Source organism: Heloderma suspectum, chromosome 10 (assembly GCF_057233095.1).
Source record: "Heloderma suspectum isolate Gila_16-S chromosome 10, 16-S_ref, whole genome shotgun sequence".
In the NCBI taxonomy this organism is placed as follows: domain Eukaryota; kingdom Metazoa; phylum Chordata; class Lepidosauria; order Squamata; family Helodermatidae; genus Heloderma; species Heloderma suspectum.
The window spans coordinates 44,900,949-44,926,536 of NC_139467.1; the positions used below are offsets into that span (position 1 = coordinate 44,900,949).

The 25,588-nt window shown below is 53.7% G+C and overlaps 1 protein-coding gene and 1 long non-coding RNA gene across 11 annotated transcripts; one reads left to right on the forward strand and one right to left on the reverse strand.

Moving 5' to 3' along the window:
- The first annotated feature begins 828 nt into the window (after positions 1–828).
- LOC146338235 (uncharacterized) lies at positions 829–6,298 on the forward strand. The gene is made up of 3 exons (XR_014785202.1): positions 829–1,215; positions 1,841–1,968; positions 5,306–6,298. It is a non-coding gene; the product is annotated as an uncharacterized LOC146338235 (long non-coding RNA).
- On the reverse strand, positions 1,481–25,388 carry EVA1B (eva-1 homolog B). 10 transcript variants are annotated; one of them, XM_084816200.1, is made up of 4 exons: positions 25,058–25,369; positions 14,874–15,061; positions 5,623–5,708; positions 1,975–3,749 (listed from the first exon to the last, which is right to left on the reverse strand). In XM_084816200.1, the coding sequence occupies exons 2-4, from the start codon at positions 15,023–15,025 to the stop codon at positions 3,337–3,339; spliced, it is 651 nt and encodes a 216-aa protein (XP_084672326.1). In that variant the 5' UTR covers positions 15,026–15,061; positions 25,058–25,369; the 3' UTR covers positions 1,975–3,336. The 10 variants fall into 10 exon arrangements, with proteins under 10 accessions (XP_084672323.1, XP_084672326.1, XP_084672325.1 ...); XM_084816199.1 differs by having other exon boundaries at positions 25,062–25,359; XM_084816202.1 differs by lacking the exons at positions 14,874–15,061; positions 25,058–25,369 and adding exons at positions 7,860–7,966; positions 10,466–10,607.
- Positions 25,389–25,588: the final 200 nt, after the last annotated feature.

Consider the following 25,588-nt stretch of genomic DNA (forward strand, 5'->3'; position numbering starts at 1 on the left):
GGGCAAAGATGTTTTTTCCCCTGCAATAACTTAATTAGCCAGAAGTTTTCAGCTCTCTGCTTTGGCACAGCCAAAGTGGAGTATACTGCTTTGGGGATGAGCACGTATTTGGGGCCCTTGAGGTGATTCCACCCCCTTCAACCCCCCCCCCCCACAATGAAATTGTGCAGGACAAGCCTTGCTTTCAACAGCAGTCTGTGATGGTTGCTCAAAGAGGGATTGTGTGTGTGTGTTTGTGGGGCAGTTACAAGCATGAGCTCCAGTTCAAATCCCAGCTCAGCCAAGAACAGCACGGAGCTTCAGCACATCCCTATAAGCCCCCGCTCCCCTCCGGCACACCCAGCCTGTGCCACAAACGGCTGACGGAAATGTGCCCCCTCGACAGAGAACACCGCGCCACAGACCTTGGAAGCAGTGCGGGGTGGGCCAGGTGCGAGTGTGTGCGGTGGGAGGAAGGGTGCGAGAGGGCCCCCCCTCAGGTTGCACAGATTCGGAGGAGATGGCGCCCTGAGGGTGGCGGGCCGGGCGGGGCGGGGCGGGGCAGGGCCTCCGCACACGGTCGCCCCTGCGCTGAGGATGCAAACGGAGGCGCCCGCGTTTAGTTTTCGACAGCGTGGGGAGCAGGGAAGACACTGGCCGGGCATTCACCCCAAAGCTCAGCCTCCCCCCCTCCCCAAGCGTAGGGTGGCTTTCCTCCCCCAACGCCCCTTCCCCTGCATTCCAAGCAGCCTCCTGACCGGCCCCCTTGGCCCGCAGGAAAACATCTGGCAAACATCTGGCTCCAATTAGAGGCGGCGGCGGGAGGAGAGGTTGGGCTATTTGTACCACACCGCACCGAGGAGGTGCACGGGGGGAGGAAGAGCAGGAAGGAGGCTCTTCCGCGGCCTCTTTGCCCTGCGGACAATGGCCCCAAGCGTCCCTCCCCAGTATGCCGGCTGGGCCCGGGGCGGGCAGCTCAGGGGCCGTCGTTGCAGATGGGGAAATGCTCTCTCCCCCGCCCAGCGCGCCGCGTTTCCAGGCGGGCCTGCGCGCTCTCGGGGGAAAGCCCCGTCTTCCGCCCCCACCCGGCGGCAAACAGACCAAGGCGCGCCTCCCCTCTGGCCTCGCGGACGACGTTTCTCTGGGGAAACCGCGCGGAGGGCGGGCGCGGGGACCCCAAGCAAGCCAGCCCCCCCCGTCCCAACGGCCAAGGCTAAGCCCAGGGCCTCTGTGCGGGTGAGGCTGGCGGGGCCGCAAGATGGGGAAGGAGCGTGGGAATGGCTTTCTTTTCCCACGGACGGAATGGTCAGCGAGATCCCGCAAGCAGTGGAGTGGGGTGGGGGGAGAGGGCACAGAAGGCCCAGCCCGGCGGAAAGGTCTGCGGCGGGGGAGAACTGGGCCTGGCCTCCTCAGGGAAATACTAAATCCTTCACATTGGCCGGCGGGGGGGGGGGGGGGGCTAGGCTATGGAGAACGTTAAAATAGGCTGTGCTACAAAAATGCACTTGGGACGCATTTTATAAGCACACAAGAAGGGCCCTGCTGGATCAGACCCAGGGTCCATCCAGTCCAGCGCTCTGTTCACACAGTGGCCAGCCAGCTGTCGACCAGGAACCCGCAAGCAGGGCATGAGCGCAACAGCACCCGCCCCGCCCATGTTCCCCAGCAACTGGTGTACCTAGGCTTGCTGCCTCTGGCACTGGCGGTAGCACATAGCCATCAGGACTAGTAGCCAGTGATAGCCTCCTACTCCAGGAATTTGTATCCCCCCCCCCCCCCGTTAAAGCCGTCCAAATCGGTGGCCAGCACTATTTCCTGTGGTGGAGAATTCCATAAACTGCACTGTGTGTTCTTTTTATAGCACCCCACCCCCCAAATGAGCCACCACGCAGCTGGCCCTCTCTGTGCTGTGAGGCACTTTTGGAGAAAGAAGTCAACGAAGAGGCCCCACTGAAGGAGGCTCAGAGAGGCTAGACTAACAGCACCAAGGTGAGTTGTGGAAAACTGGAATGATTCTGCTTTATAAAAGGTACATTTTTACACAATACATTGCTGGCTTATAACAGGCACGCTGTGTCCAATATGCAATACAGGAGCACCCAGAGCAAAAAGGGGCCCTCGGGTATGTGGATTCCAGACACGGAGCCCTCTACAGAGGCCACGTGGGAGCTGCCCATCCTGCACCCCCCCCCCAGCATCAGAGCCCACTGATCCAGGCTGCCCCACTCCTGAAGAGCAGCCAAGCCCCCGCAGCCTTGCGGGATGGAAGGAGTCAGGCAGTGGAGGGCGTTCGGGACAGGCCTGTCCTTGCTTGTCCTGTGCGCTGCCTGCCTGCGGAGGGGCATGTAACAGGGCCGCCCAGCCATGCATCAGCCTGGGGGAGGGGAGAGGAGAGCTCCAATGGGGGGGGGGTCTCAGGACCTGAAAGACACCTGAGATGGTGCTTGTCTGCTTCCCCCTCCCCTGAAAGCTCCTGGAAACAATCAGCACGAGCCGGGGCAGGCAAAGAGGGGTACTAGCTGCCAGGGGAACCATCATGTTGTGAGGAAGCCCGGGAAGAGGCAGACGCAGAATGCAGAACTTTGGCACAGCTACTCACCTGCCTTCCTTGGTGTGGGGCTGCGTAGAAGCAGGAGTGGGCTGAAGCTTGCTGAAGCCTCTTCCCTCCGACCCAGCCCAAAGATGTGGCAAGGGCACACGCCTCCCCCTAGCACCGTCTTCCTTCTGGGCATGCCCTTCTTGCCAGACGAATGTGGCGCAGTGGACATCTCACAGATGGGCACCTCCAGGCCGGCCAGGGCTCTGGCACCTCCCACTCCTCCATACATTTCCCCAGCCAGTCCCACTGCATCCTGTACCTCTCTGTTGCCCCCACAGATGCTGCTGCGTCATGGGCCATGCTCCCTGCACAGAAATGGTCCCCCGCATGTAAACATGAGTGGTGGTACCAGCTGCGGCTCCTGCCACATTTCTTTGCAGGCACTAGCTGCCCACCTCCCTCCCCACAGAAATGGATGGTGTCAGAATAAGATGTTAGCAGAAGTGGAGGAAAAGGGGTGCAGGCTTTGGGTTGGCTGTCCCCTCCAACAATTTAACTGAGCACTTGTCCTTGAGGGTTCTTCTTGCTGCTTGCTCACCCTCATTGTCACTGTCCCTTTGCCCCCAAGTAAGCCCCTTCTCTCACCTCCCACCCACCATGCAAAACGGCTGCCTCTTAGTTGGCAGGAGGGCAGGTCTTGCTAAATGTTTGAAATGCTGGCTGATTGGCGCAATTACACACAAATCCCTTGGGGAGACACAAGGGGGGTTCAACAGGTCGGTAGCTGCCCACCCTGCCTGGGTGAGGAAGCAGGTTGATCAATAGTAGTGGACTCTACTGATGGTACCAGTACCAGTGCCCAGGATGTCAGGCTGCCCATTGCGCCAGATCTCCCGGAGGATCCGCTCACGCTCCTCCAGGCGCTGGGCGCGCTCCAGCTCTTCTGCTGAGGCAAAGACATTGATGGTGAGGGTCCCGTCCGGTGTGCCATGGGGCTCCAAAGGCAGCTCGGTCAGGGCCAAGGCAGGCTCAGCGGCAGCATGGTCAGCAGTGCCCTCTTCCTCCTCCTCATCTTCCTCCTCGTCCTCGCTGACGTCCCGTAGGCTTTTACGGGGCCTGGGGGGGATGGTTTGAGGCTGCCACGAGATATGGATGACCAGCAGGCAAAGGGTCAACACCAGGCCAAAGCACACCCCCAGCACGAAGTACAGGCCGAAGCTCTCGGGGTTATCTGGGCAAGACAGGCAGGGGCAGGATGAGAAATGAAGGCTGAGGCCACAGTCAGGCTCTGGAGATTCACATCATGGTGAAAGGAAAGAAATTGTGAATGGGTGCGTGTGCGGGGCTGCTAGATTCTGGTGGAGACTATAGGTTGCTGGTCTCAAGGCATGAAACCGAGCTAATCTACTGTCTCCTAATGGTGGCTGGAATTTTAATAGCCAAACACTGGAAGAACACAGATCCCATCAATCAAGCAGTGGGAGGCAAACTGTTGGTCCGTGCTGACATACATATAGGGAAGGTAGAATGAATGGGGAGGGTTTCTTTCAGTTGTGGGAAAGGAATAATGTCCTTGGATTGAACAGCTGGGGTGACATGATGGCTGAGGTGAGTATAGCAAGAAGACAATTAAAGTGATCTGATGTAATGAATTTTGTACAGCTTTTGGGTTTCTCTGATGTTTTTCATTACCTGAATAGGTGCTAAGCATTGTATAATGTCCCATGATATTTCTGATACCCTTTGATGGTTTTGATGTTATTTTATTAATTTAAAACCAATAAGGAATGTGGTTGAGTGGTGGCCACTGGCATACCAGTTGAACTACTTCTTGCTGGAAAGGAATGCATACGGGCCCTTAAACACGCAAGAAGGGATTTTCAGGAATAATAATGTTCTGCTCCCGAAAACCTACTTCAGTGGGAAACAAATTTCGATTCATTTGAGAGAAAGTTCCTTGCACCCAACTGAACTGCTTTTGCTGCATTTGTGACAATGGTGAGACACCTCAACAACCATAGCAGCAGAATAAGTGATTTTGAAAGAACATTCCTATTTTTTCATATTAAGACATTACATGTAAACCTCCTCTGTTGTGTCATCAACCTCCTGACCAGCCTACCTGTTCTTTAAAAAACACCTTCCAGCCTAGTTAGTACTCATGGGCAGGATGGGAACATGAGCTGGGTCCCTGTCCCGCCAGAGATGGCATCTCTTAAGTGGAAAGTCCAGTGAAGGCTTGCATGACTTCGGACTGCCATGGACCGCCCACCTGAGGCAATCGGGCCATCCCCTTGGGAACAGCACCTCACAAGTTCTGACTGAAACAGACTCCCTTGGGCCAGGCCTAAAAAGTTGGTTGCTGCCACAGCCGTCTGTGGACTATTTATCCTCTCCTCCCCACACTTCACATGAAGGGGTCAACATCAATTATTTTAATCAGATTTTAAAACTGTAAATGTTTAATTGTAAATGTGAAGTTTCTCTTAAAGTAACTTAGTTAATATTAAGAAAGCTGAAAATAATCATGTTAGCCCTAAAGTTAAATATCTAGAACCTGAATCAATGCCTCTAATGGAGTTAGAAGAGGCTTTTCTGTATAAGGGAAGAACCAATCATTTCTCAAATATGAATATTTTACACTCTACCTATAAAACGCAGGCATGTCATTTTCACCTCATTAAAATAAACTGCTCCAGTCTGACAGTTAACTACCAGACCATGATCTGTTGTCTGTCATGGGAATCTCATTTTTCTTTGCAACTTTGTTTTTCATGAGGGAAGCAGAAAGGAGCAACAACAGAATGAGGAGAAGACAAAATTGTCTGGTGCACAGGTTCCTAAGTCTCCATACTTAACCTCACGTTAGTTAATAGAGATGGAGGCAAACCACTGTATCCTTCCTTCGGAATAAAAAGAAACAAGGAGGCTGCCATTTTGAAAAGAAAAACAAAAGACCTGGGACTACTTCAAAGAGCAATTGCTGAGGACAGAGGTCTATTTTCACCTTCACCCCAAACTGACTCTTTGTGGGGTCAGATTGTGCAATACTGCTTTTGCTGGTCAGGTACATCCCAGGTCTTCCCCACATTGGCCCAACCCACCTCGGATGTGTGCATAGGCTGCAATGCTGTTGCTCAGTAGCTCCATCTCCCGGTTGTGCGTCTCCATGGTAACTCCTCTGTGGTGCCTAGGAGAAGGAGTTGGTGGTGTCATCATCATCATCACCACCATCTTGGAAAAGGGGTGCTTTTGTCCCAATCCACTGAACAAGCCCCTCTTCTGAGGGTTGAGCTCCCAAAGTGAGGACCCCCAGCACCTTCCCACTAATCTCACACTGCCCCTCACCCAGTTAGCTGGCTTGTAATCTCTTGCCATTTTTAAACTAAAAAAACCCAACACATTTGTGGGACCAAAGACCTTGGAGAGATATTAAAATTATAATAAAAGGGCCTTTTCTGCTGTGGTTCCCCAGTTGCGGAATGAGCTCCCTAGAGAGGTTCGCCTGGCACCTATGTTGTACTCTTTCCGGCACCAGGTGAAGACCTTTTTATTTCCTCTGCACTTGTAGTATTTTAGCATTCTAGTCTTTTAGCTCTGCTGTTCTAAATTTCTTACTGTATTTTAAATCTCTGCATTGCTGCTAGGGTTTATGCTTGTTGTACTTTTATACTGTAATTGTAATGCTTTTATATTTTATACTGTTTTTATGCTGGACTTGTAGTTTTAATTTGTGTGAACTGCCCAGAGAGCTTCGGTTATTGGGCAGTATAGAAATGTAATAAACAAACAAACAAACACACACACTCTTGGCCTGTATCCCATTTGGGGTCCAAAACTATGCCACAATGGTGGAACATATTGGCTTGCATCCTAGGATGGCTGGCTTGGGGATATTGGGCACAAAACAAACTTCCCTTTTGTATTCACAACTGAGATGGTTAAAACAGATAAATGAAAGAGCTTTGAAGCCAGGATAGTGCCCAGGAATGACTTCCCCTTTAACCAGCCAGCACTGCCTGGCTGTTCTCAGGCCCTGAGGCCTGTCATGGGGTCCGCAGAGAGGAAGCCCCATCAAGCCAGAAAGCCCCGTGACAGGCATCCCTCCCAAGTGCCTCCAGGCAAACAAACAGGCCAGGCAGCCACATCGCCATTCGTACCCTGCACTGAATCCAGTGGAGGAGACAGTCAGCCCTTGCTTACCCTTGTCCATGGCTCTTTTCAGCTTGCAGAAGCCTTTAGAGTCCCCCGTTGTGTGTCTTCCACTCAGTACCCCTGCAAAGCAGGGCAGGGCAGGCCAAGAGAGGGGCTTGCGCAAGGCCACTCCTTTGAGCTTCATGGCTGAACGGAGCTTTGAACCCGGGTTTCACCACACGCAAACTCTGCCCTCTGTCCGCTGTGCATTGCCCTCGCATGCCTTGGGCCCCAGTGTTTAGGCTACGATTGTGCATGACCCTGTGAACTAAGTTGTGAACGCTTTTCCTCTCCCCACCCTGGGGGGAGGGGGAACTTCCTGCCACTGTCAGGGAAAGATTCATCCTCCACGGTGGGAAGACAGTTTGCTTTTTTGAGACTGGACGCTTCCTTTTCCTCTGCCTCCACCCAGCGCTGGCACCACTCCCCAGTCATCCAGGTCACGCCTATTTATGGCAGGTTCCACAAAGTGGTGGAGCCCATGGTGGTGGGGGTGGAAGCCGGGGGTGGAAGCCGGGGGGCGCTAGAGGAGACATGCCGGGGGGGGGAAGCTGGGGGGAGAACTGGAGTCCCTTGAGCAGCAGAGCAGAGGACAGAATGTCCTCATGGGTAGAGGTTTGGCCTTGGGTCTGGGCGGCCAGGGTTCCAGCTGTATCTGAAAGGCTATGAAGAAGATGCTAAGTGCTGGGCTGCGTATGACCATTAGGACCACCACCACCACAGACTCCCTCATTATAGGGCCCAGCCCCAGTCTCCATCTGTATAATGGGAATGAGGGCAAAGCAAAAATCAACAAAGCATTTGCAAACAGAAAAGGACTGCAAACATGCTGGCTTGCAGTGTTAGGCAACAAGGCAAACTAACATGACCAAACCTGGCTGGCTGAATTGGTGGTCCAGCATTGGTACTGAGTTCTAGAACATGGGGTTGCCCAACAGCACGTTGAGTATGCACAGAGTGACATTCTCCAGCTGCCAGCTGCAACTCCCACACATTGTGGCTTGGGGGATCAGGGTCCCCAGTTCAGAGAGTATGGTGGCTTCTCTGCCAGCCAAGCTGTAGATTCTTTCACCTGAAAGGTTGCTACTTCTGGGGAGAAACTGCAGCAGAAAGAAAGGATACATCTGGAATGGAAGCTGATTCCCACCTGAGGATGCACCAGCAGGGTTTTATGCTCAGTAGTCGGGATGCCCCCATTTACTTGGCCCTGGCCTTGCCTCAGCCGGAGTTCTGCATGCAGTTCTGAGCATCACTCTGGATTGGGGGGGGGGGGGCAGGAGGGAGAGAGAATACTAGGGAACTGAAAGACCCAGAAGGCAAAGAAAAGGCTGAGGGAACAGGGAAGTTCAACTGGGAAGACGGGTCTTTGAAAAGTTTGAAAAAGAAAGGGAGGAGGAGGAGCTCCCTTTGATTCTTTGCTACTTTTGCCTCTCCTCAAAATGGGGATGCAAAATGTCATGCACACTGACAGAGCTGTTGCAGAAGAACTCCCTAAGTGTAAGGGCCACTCAGTGCTCAGAGAGGGGCCAGGCAAGAGATTTTCAAAGGACACTGTAGCTAGGAAGCACGCCCTTTGAGGACAACAGGCTGAATTAGAGGATTCATGATCCATGAAAACACCCAGTTCATCCCCACTGGCTTCCAGGGGTCATGCAGGCAAATCCCCCCCCCCCCCCCCGGTTCATGAGTGCAAGACTTCCCAAGGCTCTAGAACTCTTTGATGAGAACCAGACAGTGGAAGTGGGTTGGGCACCATGCCAGGCAAGTGGGCAGAGGGAGTTTTGCCACCTCTCGTTAACATGCAAAGCATGTACTGTGCACACATACCCCCTTGCTGATTAGGGGCGTGTGAGTTTGATCCCTCTGCGAGGGGGGGCAGGGGAGGGAGGCTGTTGCCTCCAGAATGAGCTGCTGCTGCTCATTCTCCGCCTCTGCAAGCCCCGGGGAGATGCAGGGGGCTTCCCCTAGCAGCATCCCACACAGCTCCTAGCATGCTGCTATGTACTATTTACGCACAAGTGGCGGAGAAAACTGCATCCTGCAAGAGGGAGCAAGGGGTGAGGCTGGAAGCTCTGCCAGACAAGGCCCGCCCATGGCACACACCTCAGCACACCCCAGTGCCCCACAGTGCTGTTGAAAAGAACACTTTCAGGTATATTTGCAAAAGCCAAAAATGGGGGGAGGGGGGGCTTTGGGCCCAGAGGATGAAACACTTCTTGTGTTAAAGAGGAGTTCATATTCACAACCGTTGGTGACTGACTGGAGTGCAGGAGGCGGACACGTCCTGGGCCAGACCCCTCCCCGCGTACCTTCGGTTTGTTCTAGTCAATAATTTCATTTAAAAATAGTGGTATCTTCGGGGATGTTCTATGATAACGAAAGAGCAACAGCGCTCCATTTTGTTTTCTTTTTCAAAGCTCCAAGAGGAAAAAATGGATTCCTAACCCTGCGCCTGGCGGGCGTTTGAAACGTGCCTCAGAGGTGCTTCCCAGAAGACTGGAGCGAAGCCGGGATCCTCCTCGCGTGTCAGGCTACGCAGGAGGAGCCTGGGAGGAGCAGCGGGGCGGGGAGCGCTTCCTGGGCTGCCTGACCTGCCCGGCGCTGCCAGGACATGGGCCGCCCGCCTGGCCGGCTGCCGCGGGGAAGCCAGGCGCGCAGGAACGCGGGGCCAGCAGAAGCCAGGCGCGGCAGCAGCCCGCGCGCCAGCGGAGCCCCGCCCCGGAGACGGGGCGCCAGGCGCGGGAACATGCCAGCTACCAACCAAGGCGAGCGTGTCCAAAGGCATGCACAGAGCGCCTCTCACCCGCCGGCGAGGCCGCTGCCGGCACACGCATTCGGGGAAGGAAAAGGAGGTCGCGTTCCAGGGCGGTCAAAGCTAGAGGCCCTCCCCGCACACCCTGCCGTACGCGCTGACCCCCGCCTCCCCAGACTGGGAATGGCGTTGTCAAGAAGCAAATCGAGAACAACTGCTTGGAGCGCACGGCGGGGATTTGGCAGCTTCAACCGACCCTTGTGTTCGCGGGTCCCATCACAGCCAAGAGCGAGTTGCAGGGCCGCGGGAATTTTGGGAGAAGGGGCCTCTGTGGCTCCAGCTTCGGCTGAAGAGGCGAGACTCTCTCGCGGCGGGTTTTGCCACACAGCCCCGGAGATGTCTGAGTCTTCCTGCAGTCCAAGAGGCCGTTGTTAAGCTCCCTCACGGGCTTGCTCGGAGCTGCAGCTCGTTGCCAAGGCTTAGCACCAGAACCCAGTAATCAAGCCTGCCTCTGGGCACGTGCAGAACACTCCGCATCCACAGTCAGCCCCCATCTCATTTAGGGCTGGGACGCAGAACCTCGCAGAGCGACCGCCCAGCGGGCTTGAGCCCGGGCGATTCCCGTTCTGAGAAGTTGCGGGCGAGGCAGGGACGCCCGGGGGCTTCCCGCATCCCCGGCGCTTGCAGGGGGAGCAGCGGAGATCCGGCTGGCAGGCTGGTCCCCAAGGGGGGGCGAGCGCAACGCGTTCTGACGTGACGTCTCCCTGTGTCCGGGCTTCCTCCGCCCGGGAAGCCGGTTCGCGCGTTAGTGGGGCCAGCGGTCCGCCCGTGTGGAGGCGCCTGCTTGCGGGCCCGCTCCCTAGCGGCTCACCCTCCCCGCAGCCCCAGCCTGGAGCAAGGCTCCCCACGGGGCAGCGCGAGGGCCGGGGCACGGGGGGGCTCCCCGGACGCCCGGAGGGTCGCCAGTGCGCAGCACAAGCTGCCCGGCAAGGCAGGCTTACCTGGCGCACGATCGGCGCGGTTTCAAGACCGCGGCCGCTCTCCCTCCATCGCGGGCTGGCAGACGCGAGGCGGCGGGAAGGGAGCCGCGGGGGCGGCAGGCGGGCTGCCCGAGCCGCGGTGGAAACTGCCGCTCACTTCCGTGCAGCTGGGAGCGCCCCGCGCACCAATGTCCGGAGCGGCTCCCGCGGGACGCGACGCCCCGCCCCGCCCCGCCCCTGGCGCAGGAAGCCCGCGCGGGGAGGCGCGTCGGGGGCCCTCCTGGCCCGCGCGGGGCGAGCCTCGGGGCGGCGGCGGGCCGAGCGGCTGGCGGGCGAGCCCTTCGGGGCGTCCCGCGGAGGAGGCTGCCCGGGCCTGCGGCGCCTGCCGGGGAGGCCCTCCGTCGGCGGGAATAAGGGAGGATCAGAGCCGCCCGCGCAAAAGCCCCTCTCCGCGGAGCTCCCGCCCCGGCCGGGCCGGCATCGACGCTCCCGGGGCGGGTTTGCACAGCGAGGCTAGGAAAGCACCCGCCGGTCAGCCGGGGGGAGAGCGCTGTGCCGGCCGCTCGCGTTGGGCCGCGCGCCCCTCCCGCAGCCAGCGGCCCAGGGCTGAGCTGAGGAGCGGCTGGGGGCCAGCCTGCGCCCAGCCACGGGGCCCTCTGCACATGGCTCAGAGATGCGCCGCTACTCCTCGCCTCTCTCCTGGTTCTGGCACGCAGCTGTGGCGAGCTGGGGCCCAGATGCCGCCCGGGCAGCGCACCCCACGCGGGCGGAGCGCTCACTCGCGGTGGAGCTGAAACGCAGCTCAGCCCAGCAGGACGGAGAAAGCCGTGAGCAACGGCCAGGGCGCGGCCCCCGAGGGGGCTCTGGTCCGAACGAGGTTTTCCTGCTGTCGCCTAGATTTTTAAAAAACCCCAAAACACGTAGTTGCCACAAATGCATCTCTGGTTCCAGCATGTTTTTCAAACCCAGGTTTCAAAATGCAAGATCTTGGCTCACAGCTGCAGGGTGCTTAACATTGGGGACCAGCTGGTGCCAGTTCCCCATCTGCTCTTACTGATGGGTCAAGGGAGGGGCGGTGGCACTTGGAGGGCAGGGGCCTTGGGCACCCTTCCGGGCACCAGCCTCCCAGGGCTGGAAGCGGGGCTGGCACAGGCCAGGCCTCCTGTGGCATTTCCTGTCTCCTGTTCCCAGAACACTGAGTGCAACATGGCTGCCCAGGTTTGCTTGGCCCTGGGGCTGGCTGGCTTCTCTCTGCTGCAGCAAGCGTGGCAGCTGGCGTCTTCCTGGGACCGAGAGCAGCGGCTACTCAGGCTGGCCTAAGTGGGGGAGCAGAGACGGGGGCAGCCAGAGCCTGTTTTTCCTAGAAATATAACCCAAAGGATGAAGAGAGAAATGCAAAAAATGTGACACATCAGCAAAGATGAGCCAAGATGGGCCAGGCCAGCTCCAGTAAACGCAGCCCCCCCCACTCCCCACCCCCAGGCTCTGGACAACGAGCAGGGGAGTGAGGCACATTGCCCAGCCACTAGAAATAAGGGGCACTGAGGGCTTGGGTTGTCCCCCCGGCAGCATCTCCCTATTGTGCTTATGGCCGTGGCTGTGTCTGCAGGACAAAGGGGTGGCTCTTAGGCTGATGGCTCAGCTGTGTGTGTGTGGGGGGGGGGGCAGGTGGGTTGGATGTCTTAAGCAGCCAAGCCTGGGTGGCAGTCAGTGCTTCATTTCCACAAAGAGGGGCTCAAAGCTGCCAGCACTGACGGACAGTGAGGGGACCCTGTCATGGACTTCGCATAAGTAAGGACACAGTGAACCCCGACTAACGTGAACTGGCCCTGAGTTCTAGGGCTCCTTTGTGTGTTCCCCGCTCCCCCCCCCCCGCCTTAATGCACTACTCTTGGAAGCTCCCAACAATGTTCGCGGCTCTTAACATCCAGTTAATGATTAAAGCAAAGTCAAGAGGCTTGAGGAACAGGGAGAGTGCAGCAAAGTGAGTGATCTGCTTTGCCAGCTTTTCAGCCAGCCACTGTAGCTGTGCCTTTGTAACAGCAGCTGGAATGCAGACATCAGCAGGTGAGGAGAAAAATGTTCTTAAGGCCATTAGAGGCGCAAGAGCAGGCGGGGGCAGTTGGCAGCTCTGATGTTAGTGGTGTAAACAGTTGCAGCAGCTGGAAGAGAAGCAGGGCCTGCTGGTGGGCAAGCATGCCCACCTGGCCAAGTGCCCAGCAGAATCACACAAGGGAGCACAATCATCATGGGGCTGCTGCCTGCAATAAGGCCACCTGCTGATGGGCATCCTTCCTTGGCCTGGCTTCTGGTCTTCTCCCCATTGTCAAAATTTAGCTTGCAGGCTCCTGCAGGCAGGCAGGGAGAGTCCTTATAGCTCATGAGCATCCGTAATGCTCCATGAGGATTGGTGGTGCTGTAAAAACACTCGCAGCACACAAAGTGCCCGCCTGGCCCTGGTCAGGGTAAGGAGCAAGAATGCTGCCTGCAGCATCATACCACCGAAGGAAATTCACACGATCCCTTCTGCCTCCGCAGCTGGTGCGAGCTGGCCAATCATGGAATGCCTGCTGAGCAAACCCATGATGCCTTGCTTCATATCTTAAAGCATGGGGAGGCAACATGGTGCCCTCCAGACGTTTTGGCCTATATCATCATCATCACCATATCTTGGCTGCCTTTCAGGGCGGAAGCCTTCCCGAGGCAGCTCACAGCAATAAAGTACATAAAAACAGTTAAAATATTAGAAGTGATAAAAACATAATCACAATGAAATAGCAATAAAAGCCGACAATAAAACCAACTATAACAGCAACAAGAGCAACCAAATTAAGAGAAGGCCACAGTAAAATAATACATTTTCAAGGCCTTCTTAAAAGCCCGCAATGACAGAGCATGGTGGACCTCCGATGGCAACTTGTTCCAAAGGTGTGGGGCCACTGCAGAGAAGGATAACTTCCTCCTACAGAAAGTAGAGGAAGGAACTAGAGGATCGGCTATCCTTGACTTGATCCTAACCAACAGAGATGACTTAGTGGGTAAAGTAGCAGTTACAGGAACCCTGGGGGAAAGTGACCATGTTGTACTTGAGTTCTTGGTTCTAAAGGAAGCAAAACCTCTCATGCGTGTTCACCCACCTAACTGCTCTCAGGGGTGGGCAGATGAGAAGGGCCTCTCTTTCTGATCTGAAAGTGCGGGCAGGCTGATATGGGTGAAAGTGGTCCTTCAAGTAATTTGGTCCCAAACCATTTCAGGCTTTAAAGGTCAAAACCAGCACTTTACTTTGGGCTCGGAAACACACTGGTAATCAATGCAGCTTGTGCAGTATAGGCATCATGTGATCAAATCGCCTCACCCCACCAATAGTCAGGTGGCTGCACTCTGCACAAGCTGGAGTTTCTGAACCGTCATCAAAGGCAGTCCCACGTATAGCGCATTACAGTAGTCCAACCTGGACGTCACTAGTGTGCAGATAACTGAGGCAAGGTCCGTCCTCTCCAGATAGGGCCGCACTTGGCGTACCAGCCTAAGCTAATAAAAAGCACTCCTGGACACCACAGCCACCAGGGCTTCCCCAGTTAGCTCAGAGTTCAGGAGGACTCCCAGACTGTGCACTTGGTCTTTTCAGGGGGAGTGCAACCCCATCTAAGACCAGTTGTAAACCCCAATCTGAAGTAGTTGGTTTCCCAACCCACAGTACCTCCATCTTGCCTGGATTAAGTTTCAGATTGTTCACCCTCATCCATCCCCAAACAGCCTCCAGACACTGGTTCAAGAGTTCCACAGCCTCCCTGGGATGTGCAGATGGAAACGAGAGGTAGAGCTGAGCATCATCCGCATACTGATGACATTTCAGCCCAAACCTCCTGATGACTTCCCCCAGCGGTTTCAGGTAGATGCTAAAAAGCATGTGGGACAAGACAGAGCCTTGCAGCACCCTGCAGGCTAATGGGCATGGGGTGGAACACAAGTCCCCCAGCACCACCTTCTGAAAGTGCTCCTCCAGAATGGACCAGAACCACTTTAAAACTGTACCTCCCAAGCCCAGTCCAGATACACGATCCAGAGGGATACCATGGTTGATGGTATCGAAAACCACTGAGAGGTCCAGAAGAACCAACCGGGTTGTGCTCCCCCTATCCATTCCCCAGTGTAAGTCATCAGCCAGGGTGACCAAGGCTGTTTCCATCCCATAACCAGGCCTGAAACCTGACTGGAATAGATCTAAAACACCAATATCATCCTACACTGTTTGGAATTGTGTGGCCACCACATGCTCCAGCACCTTGCCCAAGAATGGCAAATTTGACACAGGGCGATAGTTATCCGAAACCATAGGTTCTAAATCTGGTTTCTTCAGCAAGGGCCTCACCACAGCTTCTTTCAAAGCAGCAGGGACCTCACCGTCCCTCCAGGAGGCCTTTACTACCTCAGGTCCAGATATCCAGCCCAGCTCTGGCAGATTTCACAAGTCAGGATGGACCAGGATCTAAAGGGTCCAGAATCAAGTAGTAGGCCTTGGTCCTCCATGCAGTTTGTCCACATCCTCAGGTTGCACAAGCTGGAAGGTATCCATAACATGACTAGACGGTGCACCAGCCCCGTCCCTATCAGACTCTGTCAAAACAATGGCATCCAGGTCAGCACGAATACGAGCGATTTCATCAGCAAAGTGACTGGCAAATGGTTCGCAGCAGGCCTTTGAGGGTTTAAATTGCTGTGTTCCAAGGCCTGCACCCAAGAGGCCCTTAAACACACGCAAGAGTGGTGCTGGACGACACTGAGCAGATGCAGTGGTGGCAGACAACTCCCATGAGCCCTAGCCAGCATAGCTAGTGGTAAGGGAAGATGGGAGTTCTAGGCCAAAACACCTTGAGGGACGCAAGTTGCCCTCCCCTGTCTTGAAGTTGCCCCTCTAGGCCCAGAGGTGCCCAGGGCTGCTTGCATGGCCAAAACCCAGACCACGTGATCTTGCCCTGGAAGTAGCATGAAGTCTGGAGGAAGGAGGAGGACAATGCAGCCACAGCGGCCCCTTTCTCAGGAGAACCCTGGTGCTCACTTTGGTCCGAGCACCTCTGAGGCAGGGCAGGGATGAGGGAGATGAGACAGGCAGAGTGGAGCAGGGCCTTGGCTTTGGGCCTGGAACCACTTCTCAAGGCCTGCAGCGGGGCCTGCTGCAGGGCTGAGGGCTCCCTGGGCAGGGCCCTCTAGGGGGTCTGCCAAACAATGCCGGGCCGCTTACTCTAGCCGCCCTTTTCTTTTCCCACAATGCCCCAAAGCAGCCATAGTTCAGGGGCATTGTGGGCCACTAAAGGGGCAGCTAGAGCCAGTCACCTGGCACTGCTCCGTGCGCTGGCCCGTGAGTGTGTGGAAATTAAGGGCGGCTAAGGGCAGGTGTTATCCCTGGCAGGACCTGGGCAGCTGCCCAAGGATGTCATCTGAGGGCCATTGCACCGGAATACATGAAGTAGCTCAGGTGCCACTGAGCATGTGCAAAACACCTTTCCCTCACGTAACGACCACCAACTGCTTCTCATTTGAGTAACGACCACCAACTGCTGCTCATTTGAAAACCATTTGCCCCTAAAGCTGAGGTTAGCAGGGCATGGCTTCAAGGCAAGACTGAACCCCAGCCAGCTCTCCTGCTAGATGGGAAGCCCTGGGAAGGGAAGAAAGCCATCCGAGAACCAGCCATGGTCGGTGAGGCTGGACGTGTATGTCTGAACATGCCTGTGGAGAAACCACCCCCAGGCCTAGATGGCTCCCCCTCCCCACAGTGGGAGCCCAACTCTGCAGGGTTCTGCCGTCCTGTTTGTGAACAATGGTGCAGAGCCCCAGCCCAGCCCCAGCCCAGCCGAGCGCGGAACACATTTGTGGCTCCCCGTCGCTGAGGGCTGAGTTGCCAGGAGCCCAGTTGGAGAAGAAGGAAAAAGGGCGCCCCCCTGCTGTACTCGCCTGGGCACCAAGAGCAGAGCAAGCTGGGACCAGGGCTGCGGGAGGGCAACACGAAGCACCTTTGCTATGGAAGCCCCCCCCCCCCCCGCTTTGTCCCCTTGCCTGGGAATGAAAAAGCAAAATGAGAAACAAAGATGGGGTCTGGTTCCCATTAAAGTTGCCGAGCAACAGGAAATGGTTGCGAGAGGCCAGGGCTCCCCTCTTCCATCCACACACAGGGAGCTTTGGGGAGCGGGAGCACGCAGTGCCAAATGATTTTGATTTCTAGCCCATTTCAGGGCGGGTGCAACACAAACAGGCACCTGGACACCATCGTCATGATAAAATAACCACTGCTGACTGGCTATCTTGCTTTCTGTCTATCTAGGGAATATTAAAATTCCACATGAATGGGAAGAAAAGAGGGAGAAATAACGCATCTGGAATAGTAACTTCTGGATAAGTTTTTTTCTTTAAAGGAGAGGAAAAATGGCTTGCCTGGGTATGTTAACACTTTTGAATTTAAATATACACAGGTTTGAGGCGGCCCTGCTGGTTTTGCTGTGCTAACAAACAGAGAGGGTGGGAAATATGAACAGCGAGATATTCCTCTCACTCAAGGGCAAGAGGCCCTTCAGGGAGCAACATGCAACCCCCTTATCTGGATGGATCCAGATCTTGAAACCCCAGCTGACATCCCCCCAACCCTGCCGCCACCATCATGGAGCTTTCAGACATCCCCAGCTCTCATGCTCTTGCATTGATAGGGAGGCTTGCAAGCAGCCACTGGCCTGGCCTAGAAGGATAAATTTTGGCCAGGGGACCAGGCAGGGAAGCCGTTTTAGGCCAACTGACCCTCAAGATCCTTTTTGCTTCCTAGCCAATTGGCAATTGTTGCTGAAATGCTCCTAACCAGACACCATTTCGGCAGAGGAAAGAAATGGTTGTTCAGCTATTAAATAAGGATGGCAAAACGATAACAGATGACAAAGAAAAGGCAGAGGTGCTCAATTCCTACTTTGGCTCAGTCTTCTCCCAAAAGAGGGTCTATGACTCCACTGGCACAGGCAAAGTACAGGCTGACAGGGGAGGACTGCAGCTTGAGATCGATAGGCGTATGGTCAAGGAACTCCTAATTATTTGAATGAGTTCAAATCTCCAGGGCCAGATGAACTGCACCCTAGAGTAATAAAGGAACTGGCAGAAGAGCTCTCAGAACCGCTGTCTATTCTCTTTGAGAAATCATGGAGGACGGGGGAAGTGCCAGATGACTGGAGGAGGGCTAATGTGGTCCCTATCTTCAAAAAGGGTAAAGAAGAGGAACCTGGGAACTACAGACCAGTCAGTCTGACATCAATCCCAGGGAAAATTCTGGAGCAGATGATAAAGCAATCCATCTGGAAGCACCTTGACAACAATGCAGTGATGACTCGAAGCCAACATGGATTTGTCAAGAACAAGTCCTGCCGGACTAATCTGATCTCATGTTTTGATCAGGTCACCTCCCTTGTGGACCGTGGGAATGCTGTAGAGATCATATACCTCGACTTCAGCAAAGCTTTCGACAAAGTGCCCCATGATCTCCTGATGAGCAAACTAGCTCAAAGTGGGCTAGATGAAACAACGATCCGGTGGATCCACAGTTGGCTACAGAATTGGACTCAAAGAGTGCTCATCAATGGGACCTTCTCCAACTGGGGAGAGGTAACGAGCGGGGTACCGCAGGGCTCAGTCCTGGGCCCAGTGCTCTTCAACATTTTCATTAATGACTTGGAGGAGGAGGTGCAGGGAATGCTGATCAAATTTGCAGATGACACCAAATTGGGCGGGATAGCTAATACTTTGGAAGACAGAAGCAAAATTCAAAGTGATCTGGATAGATTGGAGCGCTGGGCAGAAAACAACAGAATGACATTGAATAGGGATAAATGCCAAGTTCTGCACCGAAGAAAAAGAAACCAAATGCACAGTTACAAGATGCGGGATACGTGGCTCAACAACACTACAAGCGAGAAGGATCTTGGAATTGTTGTCGATCACAAGCTGAATATGAGCCAACAATGTGATGTGGCTGCAAAAAAGTCCAATGCTCTTTTGGGCTGCATTAATAGAAGCATAACTTCCAAATCCTGGGAAGTACTAGTTCCCCTCTACTCAGCACTGGTTAGGCCTCATCTGGAGTACTGTGTCCAGTTCTGGGCACCACACTTTAAGAAGGATGCAGACAAACTGGAGAGGGTTCAGAGGAGGGCAACAAAGATGATCAGGGGACTGGAAACAAAGCCCTATGAAGAGAGACTGAAAGAACTGGGCATGTTTAGCCTCGAGAAGAGAAGACTGAGGGGAGACAGGATAGCACTCTTCGCGTACTTGAAAGGTTGTCACAGAGAGGAAGGCCAGGATTATTCCCGATCATCCAAGAGTGCAGGACACGGAATAATGGGCTCAAGTTACAGGAAGCCAGAATCCGGCTGAACATCAGGAAAAACATCCTGACTGTGACAGCAATACGACAATGGAACCAGTTCCCTGGGGAGGTAGTGGGCTCTCCCACACTGGAGTGTTCAAGGCTGGACAGCCATCTGTCAGGGATGCTCTGACTTGGATTCCTGCATTGAGCAGGGGGTTGGACTCGATGGCCTTGTAGGCCCCTTCCAACCCTACTATTCTATGATTGTATGATTCTACCATTCATAAATCCAGCCACCAAATATTCCCACCATCATATTTATTATCATCTTTCCAATCAGCTGTTCTCCCCACAAATTTAACTGAAATGTTTAGATATAACCCTTCATCCCCTCCCCTTCATTCACCATATTCTGGTTCTTCTGCTCTTTCTGACGTCATAGCACAACATGTTTGATACGATAGCTTGGTGTGCAGCTTCAACAAGGAGGGGAAGGATGGCAGGAATTAGTCCTTCCGTGGATTGGAAACCATCACTCCACCCACCTTTACTTTCTGGAAGGGCCCCTGTCTGAAAATGTATGATTTCTACTCCCTCCTGTGGAAAGAATCCTTTAACCTCACCCCTAATGTGTTGTGTATACCCCAGTATGGCAACGCAGGTATAAGAATGCCGTTGGCATCTGCATGAGGTATTCAACAGATGCTTGTGCTTATGTTAAGTCTTAACCAGAGTAACTTCATGTTTGTTCACATGCTTACCCTGTTCTGGCACTACAGTCTGTTAGAAGCAGATTACAGCCTGTCAGCAGCTTCTCTGGGAATTGCTGGGTGGTGTAGGTTTCTCCCCAGGGAGTCGCTGATAAGCATTATACTCCATGCAGCAGCTCAGTATCAGTAGATGGCAAATGTCCACCCTGTCCAGGGAGGAACATTCAGCTCCTTTCCAGTGTGTGTACGCCTCCAAGGAATCCAAGAAATGTGTCTAGTAGACCATGGCTAGAGTTCTTCCCTATACAGTCAGGGCCAGAAATATTGGAACAAGGATAACTGTTTCGGCAGTTGGCCTCTGCACACCACCACATTGAAGTTGAAAGGAAACACACTCAGATGGGAGCGAAGTCAGGACTTTCAGCTGTAATTCAAGGGGTGTGACAAAAGTGGGGCACTAACCATTCAGGAAGGACAGCCAGTGGCACACACACACACCCATTGTTGGTGGCTCATAGGTAATGGAACAAACCAACATCATTTCAAACTTAAGGATCGCCTTTAATACCTGGATGAAAATCCTTTGCAGTCAATGACTGCCTGAAGTCTGGAACCCGTGGACATGACCAAATGCTGAGTTTCCTCCCTTGAGATGCTTTGCCAGGCCTTTACTGCAGCTGCCCTCAGCTGCTGCTTGTTGATGGGTCTTCCTGCCTTCAGCCTTGTCTTCAGTAAGTGAGAAGCATGCTCTCTTGGGTTGAGATCAGGTGACTGACTTGGCCATTGAAGAACATCCCACTTCTCTGCCTGGAGAAACTCTTGGGTAGCTTTTGCTGTATGTTTTGGGTCATTATCCATCTGCAATATGAAGCGGTGTCCTATCAGTTTGGCAGCATTTGGCTGAATCTGAGCAGAATATATAGCCCTATACACTTCAGAATCCATCCTGCTGCTTTCATCAGCAGTCAGGTCATCAATAAACACCAGTGACCCGGTTCCATTGGCAGCCATACATGCCCATGCCATAACACTGCCTCCACCATGTTTGACAGATGATGTAGTACGCTTTGGATCATGAGCTGTTCCTTACCTTCTCCATACTTTTCTCTTCCCATCATTCTGGTACAAGTTAATCTTGGTTTCATCAGTCCAAAGGATCTTATTCCAGAACTGGGCAGGCTTTTTTTAGGTGTTTGCTGGCAAAGGCTAATCTGGCCTTTTGGTTCTTGAGCGTTACCAGTGGTTTGCACCTTGTTGTGAAGCCTCTCTTTACTGTAGATGTTGACAATGACATGCCTACTTCCGCAAGAGCGTTCTTGACCTGGCTAGATGTTGTGAAAGGGTTCCTCTTCACCATGAGCAGCATTTGCAGTCATCCACTTTAGTTGTCTTCCGTGGTCTTCCAGGCCTTTTGCTGTTGCTGAGCTTGCCAGTTAATTCCTTCTTTTTCAGGATGTTCCAAACTGTTGTGTTGGCCACTCCCAATGTTTTTGCTATCTCTCTGATGGGTTTATTTTGTTTCCTCAGCCTAATGATGGCCTCCTTCACTTGCATGGACACCTGTTTGGACCTCATGTTGGGAGTTCCAGTGAACAGCTACCAAATGCAAATGTAACACTCAGAACCACCTCCAGGCCTTTTCTCTGCTTGATGGGTCATGGGGTACCCAGGAAACAGGCCACACCTGGCCATACAGCCGCTTGTCAGCCATTCGTTCCATTACTTATGAGCCACCAACGATGGGAGTGTGTGTATGCCCCTGGCTGTCCTTCCTGAATGGTTAGTGCCCCACTTTTGTCACACCCCTTGAATTACAGCTGAAAGTCCTGACTTCACTCCCATCTGGGTGTGTTTCCTTTCAACTTCAATGTGGTGGTGTACAGAGGCCAACTGCCAAAACAGTTATCCTTGTTCCAACATTTCTGGCCCTGACTGTATGTGATGTATTTCGTTGTATAAAAACCTGCCCCACTGAACATTCGGGGCTCTTTGCCCCTTTGCTGACAGAGCACCTGCAATCCTCATAATAAACACGTGTCTGATCCAGAAGCTTAACCATGTCTAGTTGACTTATTGGACCATCAGCTAGCCAATGAACCTATGGGCCTTTTGCCCCTCTTACCACACTCCAGTATCTCTCCTACCTCCCCCCGCAACCTCACAGGTTGATTTCTTAAGAGAGGTGCTGCTAGAGCTCAACACTGCCCTTGCATCTGGAGGCCTTGGCCCTGCTTCCAGCTGCAGAGGAACAGGGCTGGGCCTACCCGGTGGTGAGAGGTGCTCTGCACATGCTGAGAAGGTGAACCCAGGCACTGAGAACCAAGTGCAAGTGGTGGGAAAGCACAGGACCTGTGCAGGGTACTTGAGCAGCATCTCCAAGGACTGGAGGTTTTTATTCATCTAGCTTTCAAGGGCAGGAACAGCCAGAAGGTGGGTGCTTCTGGACAGAGAGCTCCTTGCACTAACAAGGCATCATGAAGCAATTCCATCTTCTTTTTCTGTAACGGATGTTTTGCTGTAAGGAAAAAGATGGAAGAAGCGGTGGAGAAACACAGGAGGGTTACAAGTGGAAGACAACGTTGTCTGGACCCCTGAAAACATCCATAAGTGAGACCTGACTTGTGTTGTGGATAACGTCCTCCTACAGAAAATAGATGAAGGAACTAGAGGATCGGCTATCCTTGACTTGATCCTAACCAACAGAGATGACTTAGTGGGTAAAGTAGCAGTTACAGAGCCCTGGGGGAAAGCGATCATGTTATACTTGAGTTCTTGGTTCTAAAGGAAGCAAAAGCCGAGTGTAGCCAAACGCGTACCCTGGATTTTAGGAAGGCCGATTTCAATAAACTCAGAACAATGATAAGTAAGGTCCCATGGCAAGCGACACTAACGAGAAAAGGAGTCCAAGATGGGTGGGAGCTTTTAAAAAAAGAAATTCTGAAGGCACAATTACAAACAATTCCAACAAGAAGAAAAGGTGGAAGACAACAGAAGAAGCCAATGTGGCTGCACAAAAAGCTAAGAGATGACCTGAAAACAAAAAAAGATACATACAGGAAGTGCAAGGAAGGCCAAGAATCAGAGGAAGAGTACAGGCAGGTAGCACAGAATTGCAGGGATGGCGTCAGGAAGGCTAAAGCTGAGAACGAGCTGAGGTTAGCGAGGGAGGCTAAAGGCAACAAAAAGGCTTTCTTCAGCTACGTTCATAGTAAAAGACTATGAAGTCGGAATTAAGAAGTGCTTAATTCCGACTTTGGCTCAGTCTTCTCCCGAAAGAGGGTCTATGACCCCCCCGGCAAAGGTGAAGTACAGGCTGAAGGGGCAGGATTGCAGGTTGAGATCGATAGGCATATGGTCAAGGAACACCTCATTACTTTGAATGAGTTCAAATCTCCAGGGCCAGATGAACTGCACCCTAGAGTAATAAAGGAACTGGCAGAAGAGCTCTCAGAACCACTGTCTATTCTCTTTGAGAAATCATGGAGGACGGGGGAAGTGCCAGATGACTGGAGGAGGGCTAACGTTGTCCCTATCTTCAAAAAGGGTAAAGAAGAGGAACCTGGGAACTACAGACCAGTCAGTCTGACATCAATCCCTGGGAAAATTCTGGAGCAGATGATAAAGCAATCCATCTGTAAGCACCTTGACAACAATGCAGTGATGACTCGAAGCCAACATGGATTTGTCAAGAACAAATCCTGCCAGATGAATCTGATCTCATTTTTTGTGTGGCGCAGAGTGGTAGGCGGCAGTACTGCAACCGAAACTCTCCCCATGACCTGAGTTCGATCCCAGCGGAAGCCGGGTCTCGGGTAGCCGGCTCAGGTCGACTCAGCCCTCCATCCATCCTTCCGAGGTCGGTAAAATGAGTACCCAGCTTGCTGGGGGAAAGGTAGTCACGACTGGGGAAGGCAATGGCAAACCACCCCGCTACAGTCTGCCATGAAAATGCCAGCGTAAGCGGCGTCCCTCTAGGGGTCAGTAATGACCCGGTGCTTGCACAGGAGGAACGTTTCCTTTCCTTTAACCTCCCTTGCGGACTGTGGGAATGCTGTGGACATAATATACCTCGACTTCAGCAAAGCTTTCGACAAAGTGCCCCATGATATCCTGATGAGCAAACTAGCTCAAAGCGGGCTACATGAAACAATGATCCGGTGGATCCACAGTTGGCTACAGAATCAGACTCAAAGAATGTTTATCGATGGGATCTTCTCAAACTGGGGAGAGGTCACGAGTGGGGTACCGGAGGGCTCAGTCCTGGGCTCAGTGCTCTTCCACATTTTTATTAATGACTTGGAGGAGGAGGTGCAGGGAATGCTGATCAAATTTGCAGATGACACAAAATTGGGTGGGATAGCTAATACCCTGGAAGACAGAAACAAAATTCAAAGTGATCTTGATAGGCTGGAGCGCTGGGCAGAAAACAACAGAATGACATTGAATAGGGATAAATGCTAAGTTCTGCACCTAGGAAAAAGAAACCAAACACACAGTTACAAGACGAGGGATGCTTGGTTCAACAACACTACAAGCGAGAAGGATCTTGGAACTGTTGTCGATCACAAGCTGAATATGAGCCAACAATGTGATGCGGCTGCAAAAAAGGCCAATGCTCTTTTGGGCTGCATTAATAGAAGCATAGCTTCCAAATCTTGGCAAGTGCTAGTTCCCCTCTACGCAGCTCTGGTTAGGCCTCAACTGGAGTACTGTGTCCAGTTTTGGGCACCACAATTTAAGAAGGATGCAGACAAGTTGGAGAGGGTTCAGAGGAGAGCAACGAAGATGATCAGGGGACCGGAAACAAAGGCCTACGAGGAGAGACTGAAAAAACTGGGCATGTTTAGCCTTGAGAAGACTGAGGGGAGATATGATAGCGCTCTTCAAGTACTTGAAAGGTTGTCACAGAGAGGAAGGCCAGGATCTCTTCTCGATCATCGCAGAGTGCAGGACACGGAATGATGGACTCGAGTTACAGGAAGCCAAATTCTGGCTGAACATCAGGAGAAACTTCCTGTCAGAGCAATACGGCAATGGAACCAGTTACCTAGGGAGGTGGTGGGCTCTCCCCCACTGGAGGCATTCAGGACGAAGCTGGACAGCCACCTGTCAGGGATGCTCTGACTTGGATTCCTGCACTGAGCAGGGGGTTGGACTCGATGGTCTTGTAGGCCCCTTCCAACCTACTATTCTATGATTCTATGACCATAAAAGCCTCGTCTGGTTTTGTGTGCAGGCTCGGGTTCTGGTGCTGAGTTCCTGGGCTAAGCATGTGCTCAGAGGCGCACCTTGTTCCACTGCTCTATGCTCACCTTCCTGGCCGCTGATTTGCACCTGGCTGGTTAGGGGACTTTTGGGTTTATGTGAAAAACAAAGTAGGTCCTACAGGCCTGACGCCGGCGCCGGCCTGTTCTAGGGTGGCTGCTTCTTACCCTCCATGACTCAATGTCTGCTGCTGAGCTCTAGGAATCCCACGTGTTCACAAGGCTGACATGGATCCCCGGATCCTTTTTGGACTCAGAGGTGCATGAGCCGCTGGAATAAGGAACAGACGCTTACCTACCCCTGCATCCCAACATCAGATTTGGGCTCCTGCCATGATCCCTGCAGATCCGAGCTCGCCCAGCTCTCCTCTGGGCCCCTTATTCGGGCAGCCCCGTGTCGGAGGGGGGGCCACCTGGGCAGCAGGTGCGAAGTGCTCCTTTCTGCTTCGGAGACCGCGCACCAAGGGGACAAGGAGGCGGGAGCCCCTCTCCAGCCTGCCGCGGCCAGCGGAGCCCGCCGCCCCACGCAAGCCGTCCTTCTCGGAGGCTGCAAGGCGCGGAGCTCCCGGCCCAGCGGCGGCTCCCGCGGGCGCGACCGAGGGCGGGAGCTGAGCGCCGGGCTGCCTGCGGATGCTGCCCACGGGCGCCCCCTGGTGCCGCCAAGCGGGCCCTGCACAGCGCCGAGGACCCTCTCGCGGGGCGGCCAGAGGGAGGCAGGGAAGGGCCCGGCCTGGGCCCCGAAGCTTTTGGCCTTGGCGGGCCTTCGCACGTGTGAGCGAGAGAATGGGCTGCCCTGGGAGTGCTAGCCCTGCCCCTGGCTTCTGCT

Bases quoted from the DNA above. Each gene is read 5' to 3' on its own strand.
- EVA1B (XM_084816198.1), bottom strand. From the start codon at position 5,896: ATGGCAAGAGATTACAAGCCAGCTAACTGGGTGAGGGGCAGTGTGAGA. The intron at 3,750-5,622 runs GTGGGTTGGGCC...TGTCTTGCCCAG, and splicing joins AGCCTATGCACACATCCGAG to ATAACCCCGAGAGCTTCGGC.